At 56.4% G+C, this 8,737-nt stretch overlaps 1 protein-coding gene across 1 annotated transcript in view; it reads right to left on the bottom strand.

Moving 5' to 3' along the window:
* The window catches only part of COBL (cordon-bleu WH2 repeat protein), a 154,444-nt gene that overhangs the window by 43,243 nt on the left and 102,464 nt on the right, over positions 1-8,737 (bottom strand). Inside the window, exons 8-9 of the mRNA XM_023521610.1 lie at positions 5,197-5,335; positions 2,829-2,999 (exon numbers count right to left, since the gene is read on the bottom strand). Coding sequence (XP_023377378.1) covers positions 2,829-2,999; positions 5,197-5,335 — 310 coding nt within the window. The remainder of the gene's footprint in view (positions 1-2,828; positions 3,000-5,196; positions 5,336-8,737) is intronic.

Raw genomic sequence — 8,737 nt, 5'->3', positions numbered from 1 at the left:
AATTTGAGCTCTTTATGCACTGATTTTTAAATCCCCAGGGCCTTCTCACTGGGATAAGTAATTGGTGACTTGTTAGTAGCCTAATCATAACCAGCACTGCAAATCTTGCAAACAAACAATTCAATGCAATTAGTGGGATGCGCGCCTTCCACAGCATTCAGCGTGAAGATCCAACCAAAATCAAACGTCGGCAGAAAGCAACTTGGTTAGAAAGTTGCAAGGAAAAGAAATCCACATGCAAAATCGCGCAGGCGCGGACATGCGCACGAGGCACGCACGTACGTCGGGAGCATGCGCATGCGCCCCGCGTGCGTCAGCCGCCATCTAAAGGCCGGATACACGCTTATCGATGAGAACGGAGATGACAGAGCACAGAGCAGGGAGCCCCTGTCCCACTGCTACTGCAGTTACGCTAAGAGCTCAGACGCACCGCCAAAGACCCACTCACGATGACCTTGGTGCCATGACCTCGACAGGTTTCAGGGCTAAACCATCTACCACGACGCGTGCAGGTGGCACTGACCGACTCGGCCTCCGCCAGGCGACCCGGCCGCGGCTGCCAGGAAGGAGCCCCGGTGTAGATCGGGCGAGAGGAGCCGCGATCTGGCACCGGGTGGTGGCAGAGGGCATGTCCCTTGGGCACACCCAGCTTCGCACGTGCCCCGGGGCTGACTTTGAAAAGGCTGCATTTTCTCTGCCGCAGGCTCACTTTGGAAGAGATAAAAAAAATGCTTCTTATAGCAGGAAGTACTTTTAAATGAGATAACGGGAGTCCAGAGGTTTATGGGTCCGACATACAACCTCGCCGACCCTATTCAGTTACCCTCTTAGCTGCTAAGACCATCCAGCAACCAGCCCCTTCAGTCTGTGGGCACTAAATGGGGCATCCTACTGCTGGGGACATTTCCGGTAGCTCCTCTGCTCTGTGGGAGCAGGACGGATAAACGGAGGTGAAGGCCAGGCCTGACGTGCCCAGTCTCGCATTAAAATTGTCCTTGGAGGAGGACGGTTCTCCCATGCTTGGCCGCACTGCCCTTGAGTCATCCACCTGAGCATCACCAGCGGCACACAGTGCCCTCTCTGCACCTACTCGTCTAGTTCTCCAGACTGCGGCCAACGCAAAGGGTGCGGCCAGGAGTATGGGACACTGTTGGCTGAGTATGAGTTCCCCGCACAGAGCTGCAGTGTCGACCAGTGACGTCTGTGCACCACGGGGAAAGCTGGCCGACGCACAACGGGCGTGCATCCGGGGAAACGGCCACGTGGGAAGAACGAGCACGGGGCGGGAAGGAGGCACAGCCCCGGGTGCCTAGGACAAACGTGTCTCGTCCCGGCTGGTCCGAGTCTGCCGCTCGGCTCCACGCTCTGCTCAGACCTGGCGCGGGGAGTCTGCTAGGCACAGGGAGGAAGCTTAACTTCTCAGGTGTGACATCGGCAGCCCCCCAGTCCCTCCACCAGCCTCTGACAGTGGCCCCCGGCCCCGCACAGGGAGGCCCCCCGAGGGCTCGGGGGGCTGCGGGGTGCACACGGCCGGTGTGCACGCTTGTGCGGGCCCACAGCGCTGCTGCTCCAACGCCCACACCTCGCCCACCGGCCGGTCGTGCTCGGCTGGACCACGTGCACCGGCTGTTCCCGGGAAGGACCAGCAGAGCCTGGGTGAGGGGTGCGGCCATCAGAGGGGCCACCGGAAGCCCCGCGGCCTTGCCGCATGGGGCCGAAACCCGCTCTCTTCAGAGATGAAACGCTCGGAGCTGCCTAAGCCCCGGCTGTCATCTCCGCCTGACACACCTAATCCCGAAGCTCCCGACGCCCCACACAAATTCGTTTGCTTTTGGGAGCCTGTCCGCTGTCAAGATGATCAAACGTTTTAAGGATGAAAAAGCAGTATTTGCAAAGAAAGATAAAATGAATCAGGATTATTTTGCCCAGGGAGAGTAATCCGACGATTATCTTCTCTACCCAGAAGCGGGCGGCCAGCGCGTCGTCATTTCCAAAGAGGATAGAAAAAGATCAAATGGTGCCCGTGGTAAGAGCGTGGACATCCCAGCCCTCGGTGGGCCCGGCTGCTCTCGGGCCGGATGCCGAGTGCCACTGCGCTGCTAGGAAACCGGTCCAGGCTGTGCCCCCCTAGTGAGCAGGCGGACCGCACAGCGGCAGCATCCTCACGCAGACGCACGCAAGCTGGGCACACGCGTGCCGCCGTCTGAATATGTATGTCGCTAAATACACAAAACTGTTGCACATCTGGAGGCGGGAGTGCTACACGTGGTGTTCGTCATCGTCCACGAAAACCCCTGGGACAATGAGGAGGGCCCGATCCCAGGCTGGGTGTGAGGACGCATCAAAGCAGAACGAGCCTTTCATTCCGGCTACTGCGAGGCTCTCCTTCTGGTGCCTCAGTTTCCCTTTCTACAGAGTGGCAAGACTACTGCTTGGCCGCTACCCACACGTCCGGGGTTGTAACTCATTCTTCCCGGCTCTTGACCGCAGCCCTCCGCACTCCCTGCCGCGCTGGCCGCCGCAGTCCACAGACGCTCTGAGCTTAGTTCTAACTTGAGGAATTTACCTTCCAGCCAAGTGTCTCCACCCACATGGCGCAATTTGGGCTCGAGTCTAACTGCAGTCTGAATGATTAACAGGTTAAGTCGCTCCTGTGGGTACCTGCGTGGCATTCTCCGGTAGGCAGGACACTGCATTGAGCATTTGGAAGGCAAAGTTGCACAGAGGAAGCACAGACACCTGAGGCAGGGACGGAAAGTCTGGAGACCCAGCACCAAGGACCAGAGAGGGAGTCACCACGGATGGGCGAGGAAGGAGCAGGCACGTACGTGTGGGTGTCCGGTGCGTGGCCTCGGAAGCGGCGCCCTCCCCGGGGGTGCCGAGTGGCTCTGCCAGCTCCACGTCTGGAGGGGGGTAGGGCGGGGGCGGGGGGAGCACTAACTGGGGAGGCCCCCGCGTGGTGCCTCTGGGGGGCTTTTGTGGCATCTGCCGTCCAACACCTACATAAAATCAATGGGGGTTACTTCAGATGGTTAAGCCCAGAGGCCCCCGCGCCCACCAGAGGGCACGTCACCGTCGGTGCCCTGCACCAGGAACCACCTCACAGCAACACAGGCAGACACGCGAGACCAAATCCGACCTCACTCAGCACCAGATCCAACCTCACCCAGCTCCAAATCCACCACATCCAGCTCCAAATCAACCTCACATGGCACCACATCCAACCACACCCAGCACCAAATCCAGTCTCACTCAGCACCAAATTGACCTCGTTCAGTACCAAATCCCAACTCACCCAGCTTTAAATCCAAACACTCCCAGCACCAAATCCAGCCACACCCAGATCTAAATCCACCACATCCAGCACCAAATCCAGCCACACCCAGATCCAAATCTGACCACAGCCGGCTCCAAATCTATTTCACTCAACACCAAATCCAGCCACACCCAGATCCAAATCTGACCACACCCAAATCCAAATCTGATCACATCCAGCTCCAAATCAGCCACAACCAGCTCCAAATCCAACCTCACTCAGCTCCAAATCTAACCTCACTCAGCACTGAATCCAACCACATCCAGCTCCAAATCCAGCCACACCCAGCTCCAAATCCAAACTCACCCAGGACCAAATCCAACCACTTGGCATCAAATTTAACCAACTCATCGGGATTTATGGTGAGGATGAAAGTCTGCCCTTGACATGGCCACCAAGACCTTCTCTACCATCCCCTGACTTCGAATATTCAAACTTATTTTCAGTAAGAAGGAAGCTTCTGTCTTCCTCAGTTCTTGAAACCAAAGTTTATGGACCCAAGAGAGAGATTTGTGGTGAGTTACTACCATCTGTGTCCCCGCCGTGATGTCACTTAGCTGGAAAACTGCTCCGACAGTTTTCGGTTTTATAAAATACCTTCGTGTCCCGCCCATGGGCACTGGCTGACGGCCCCCACCCAGGCCTGGTTCTCCAAGCCTGTCGGGTACAAGGCCTCGGCCTGAATTCAAGGCCGAATCAGGAGGGTCTTCCTTGTGTTGACACGGGCTGTCTCGCCTGGGGGTCGGCACGACTCAAACGTGTCCACACTGCCACTTGAAGTGGACGCTTCTTAGAATTTCAACAAGAAACTCTAAATCCGATGGTGTCATCCCTTCACGGAAACAGTGGGGAGCGAGCTCGGAAGGGGGAATGGGGGACTCATCATGGACAGTAGAAAAAAACTAGGCTGTTCTGATGAGCTGTGGGCCCGGTTTTCTTTAAATCTGGTAGGATGTCCCTTCGGGACAGAGGATAAACTGACATGATGTATTGGCTGTTGGGAACAGCATTAGAAGTGAGGTTTTGACTAGGGGACGAATGCTGACAACCAACCGATGGCTCTTGCTAAAGTTTCAGACGCTGACAATGAGCATTCATCCTGGGAGCCGTTCCCGTTGGGGCTACAGCCGTGAGATCGAAGGTGAAATGCGAGGGTGCCAGGTGAAGGACACGGCGTTGGAGTGACACCCGCCGGCTGGTGCGCTGGCCTCTGAGGCGCCTGTGGTCACGGGGGGGGGGGGGTCTCAGGCAGCCCCGCTCCTCGGCACCCACTTCCGCTCCACGTAAGCGAAATAACACACGCCAAGTGCTTTCAGAGCAAAAGTCAGCCATCCCGGCACCTAGGGACACTGTCACCTCTCTCCACTCCACCTGTCGCGTGAGGGGCGGGGCGTAATGCCCTAACGGGCCCCTCCTCGCAGATATCGCGATTCTACCCTCTTTGCTTCGGGTTCTTTTCTCTTAAACATCAGGGCTTCGCTGCACTTGGTAATGGATGGAGATCAGGGTCAAACGTGGCGGCCGCAAAATGACTGAAGTGCTGTCAACTGACAGACAGACCTCCTGAGGCCCAGATGTCTTCCACAGCAGCGTCCACGCAGGTCACCCTGAGACCGTGCCTGCCTCCACCGGACACTCGGTCACGCACCCACACTCGCCCGCGCTCCTGCGCCCCGCCTGCTAAACGCCCATGCCGGGCCCAGAAAACACGCCCCTCGACACCGCGTGGACTCGCCACTCCAGACCGTTTACTTGCAGACTCTCCTCCTCGGCAGATGTGTCCCCGTTAAGGTCACTGGGGGGAGCCGCTGTGCGGGTTAATAGCGGTGCCACAACGCCACACGCGTGCAGGCCCGAGGCGTGCAGGCGCGCTCACTCACCCGTCTTCCTGCTCTCCTCGCGGTCCTCGGTGCGCGTGGGCACCGGGGGGCTGGGGCTGGGCGGCGGGGGCTGTGGCGGAGGGGGAGCTGGCGCCCGCCTCTTCTTTTTCTGTAGGTCCATCTGTGACCCCAGAGACACCTGTGAAGCACGAAGAAGGAGGGTCAGAGCGGGTGGCTCTGTCGGGGAGCGGGTGCACATGGGTGTCATGTGCAGGAGGTCGGGGGGCTGGGTGCCCTAAGGAGGGCCGTCAGATGGCCAGTCCCCGTTCTGGGGTCCGTGGGCGGGCAGAGCAGACAGTGGCATGAGGGCTTGCTGTGTCGCCCAGGAGAGGCCGAGGTGATGCAGGGTGCTCGCAGATACCCCTCAAAACCCCGCTGAGTGCAGTGCTGGGGCTGTGCCCGCATTTCGTAGGGACCCCAGGCGAAGCGGGAGACGGTCGCTTCTCAGCACAGCTATGAGAAACGATCCTCAGCCCTGATTAAGTGTAGCGGAGAGCTGTCCCTTGGGGTGACCCAGAGCTGCCAGGACTGGGCCCATGCAGGGGAAGGGCGGGCGGGGAGAGGACAGCCCCTCATCCCTGCCCTGGCTGCCACCTGCACCCCGCCTCTGCACATCCCGAGCAGCAGGGCTGATGACCGCCCAGACCTGCAGCCACAGTGGGGCTTGGCAGAGTGGGGACATGGGGTCAGCAGGTGGGACATTGTGCTGCTACCCAGGGCAGTAACCAGCCCCATCAATGGCTTTCACAGTGACAAACTTACAGCTTCTCAGGCAGCTGGTGAGCACTGGATGGGATGAGGTGTTGAAAGGGCACTCGCTCTGCCTGTGGGACGGCGCCCACCGACCCCGTGCCTTCGCCCCGGTACAGATGGGTCTCACCCACCCCCTCACTGAAGGAAGCCTCGTGTGCAGAGGTGTGAGCATAGGCGAGACGGTGACTGTGCTCGGCTGCTGCCCTTGGGGGGCTGGTGGCTGAGCCTCCCCCCACCCCACCCTCCACCTCCCACCGTCCAGTCGCCCCGACAGTCCCTGGCAGCATCCTGGGAGGGGCGCCCATCTACGCCACCCACCGTGGCGCTCTGTCCAACCCTGGCGCTCCCCGGCTTATTAACTCAGGCTCACAGCGTGTGTGCATGTGTGTGAATGTGTGAAGTGTGTAAAATGTCTTAAAATTTTATCAGTAATATACATTTTACTACAAAAGTTTTTACGTTCCATAAGCAAAAGGCAGGGAAAAAAACCAGTCTATTAACACTCGGATTAACCGCTGAGTTGGCGCACATCCTACTTTAGTGTTCTATTTTTACTATTCTACTAAAATACGTTAGAACCACCTCTTCTACCTCAACCACTATCTAATATATTTTATGTACAATATGGGCTGGGAAAAGCCAATGTCTCCACAGAGCTTAGGGTCCCACCAGCCATCCCTGGACCCTGCCACACGCCAGCAGCAACCACGCCAAGCTCATTTTTCCTGCAGCATTTACCCCATTTTCCTAAGTAATAATTCCATTCTGCTATTTCTCGATTGTTTTCATGTTAGATCGTGGCTTCCTACTCCAGAAGGTTAAGACCGAGTCTTTGAGATACACACATGTGCACACACATGCACACGCACACGCACACACACGCACACTCTGCCGCCTGATCTTTCCCAAAATGACAGTGCGGGATTTACAGTCACTGGTTAGTGACACACGTAGTTACAGCAGAGACTTCGACTGTGTAAGGCAGACATTTTCTTCGAGAGGAATTTTCTCCAGATGAGACGTGTGATGTGCCTGTCAGCTGCATTTTCTTTCTGGATTACTTCTTTGTTTTTACTTTTTTGTTTCCCGTGACCACAATAACTGATTTGCTTCCTAACGTTTTTTTCAAGCTGACTTTCCTGGACTTTCCTTTCCCTCTACTTAGGATTTTTTTTTTTTTTTAATCCCATGTTGCTTGGATCCTGGACCCTGTTTATGTAACGTCCGTTTCTTCACTTGCGGGGTCTCGAGCAGCTTCCTGAAGCAGGATGTGCGTGAGATAAAGTGCTGAGACGTTGAAAACGTGAAAACGTCTCTATTCCGTCACTGAGTCGTCAGCAGAGGAGCCTGTGGAAATCTAGGCCGGAAGTAGGTGCCTCTCCAGACGCCGGCCTGTCACCCCGCCGGCCTGTCACCCCGCCGCCCAGCTGGCTGCCCGGCTCCCAGGAGCGATCCGTTTTCCCTCTGCAGCTGTGAGGACCCGTCAGCCCTGGAGCCCTGGTGTTTCGGGACGGCTGCCCTGCGTGGGGCACTTCACCCACCGTCTGGGCCTCGGCCGAGCCCTGCGATCTGTGTAGCCTTTAATTCTGCAGAATATTCTAGCATTATTCCCTCTGTCTTCCTCTGGGTTCCCATTAGTTGAACACTAAGGGTTCTAAATGATTTTTCTAGTTTTTCTGGAATATCTTTTTCTCACTTAAAAAAAATATTCTTTCTTTCTTGGAAAATTCCTTTGCTTCATTTTCCAGCTCCTGCAAGTTTAAAAACTTCTGTGACTATGTTTTTAATTTCCGAGAGCTCGTTCTTGTTCTGTATGTTTAAAATAGTATCATGTCTTGTCTCCCTGGATACGATCCCTCCTTTTCTCTCTCCAAGGCTGTTATTTTTATCGTTTGAACTGTTTTTATTTTGTTTCCTTCTCTTTAATGCATCATCTTTCCTCCAAGTCCCCCTCTCCCTCTCCGTCCTGGCCTCAGCCTGTCACATTTTGACCTTTCCTCCATCTCTGGTGATCTTTTGGCAGGCTGCCCATAATCCAGCGTTTCTGTGGACGGGTCTGTGCCTGGTCGGGATTCCCGCTCGCTCAGAGGGGCTCCCCAAACATCCAAGGATTCTCTCCCCCATGCAGGGGGCTCTCCCGACCTCCCGGGCTCCCGGGCTGGGCGTCCGGCCAGCGGGCGGGCCTGGTCCTAGTCGGCACGTGGGTGCCACCCTGCCTTGTGCCCTGTGCCCTGTGCCCTCAGCGCATCCGGGGCCTGCAGTGGGCTTCTGGCTTCTTCCATGATCCGTCTGCATGTGGCAGGGAGGGGTCTGGGAGTCTTACTGCTTCGTGTACACACGTGGCCCATCCTTGGTCAGCCGCTCCGGCTCAAAGTCCCGCCTCCTGCCTGTCCCCCTTTGCTGCCAGTCTTCCATCAGGCCGCCCCGTTTCCTGCCTGAATCTGAGCCATGTCTCCTCTCGTCGTCCCCCCTCTCTGAGTCGCAGTGCTATCACGCATCCGTTTACTCAGAATGTCAGTAAAGACCCACTGTGCACCAGGCACCGTTCTACGTGAAATGGACAGAGCCCGAAAAGGACAAATTCTTTCCCTTTCCTCACAGAGCTTATGACTCGCTGAGGAAAGACAGAAATAATTAACGATAATTTTAGGTAGTGACCCATGTTATTTAAGATAGAAACATGATGGTGACCTGTTTCTGTGGGGCGGGGGACAGAGAGTTAATATGGGCAAACAGGTGAGTGGAGAAAGGTCCCTCTGAGGAGACACCCGATGCTGGTGACGATGTG

This window comes from Pteropus vampyrus, unplaced genomic scaffold (genome assembly GCF_000151845.1).
Source record: "Pteropus vampyrus isolate Shadow unplaced genomic scaffold, Pvam_2.0 Scaffold308, whole genome shotgun sequence".
Taxonomy (NCBI): domain Eukaryota; kingdom Metazoa; phylum Chordata; class Mammalia; order Chiroptera; family Pteropodidae; genus Pteropus; species Pteropus vampyrus.
Note: the sequence above shows the minus strand (reverse complement) of the source record. Positions and strands in the feature narration are given on the sequence as shown.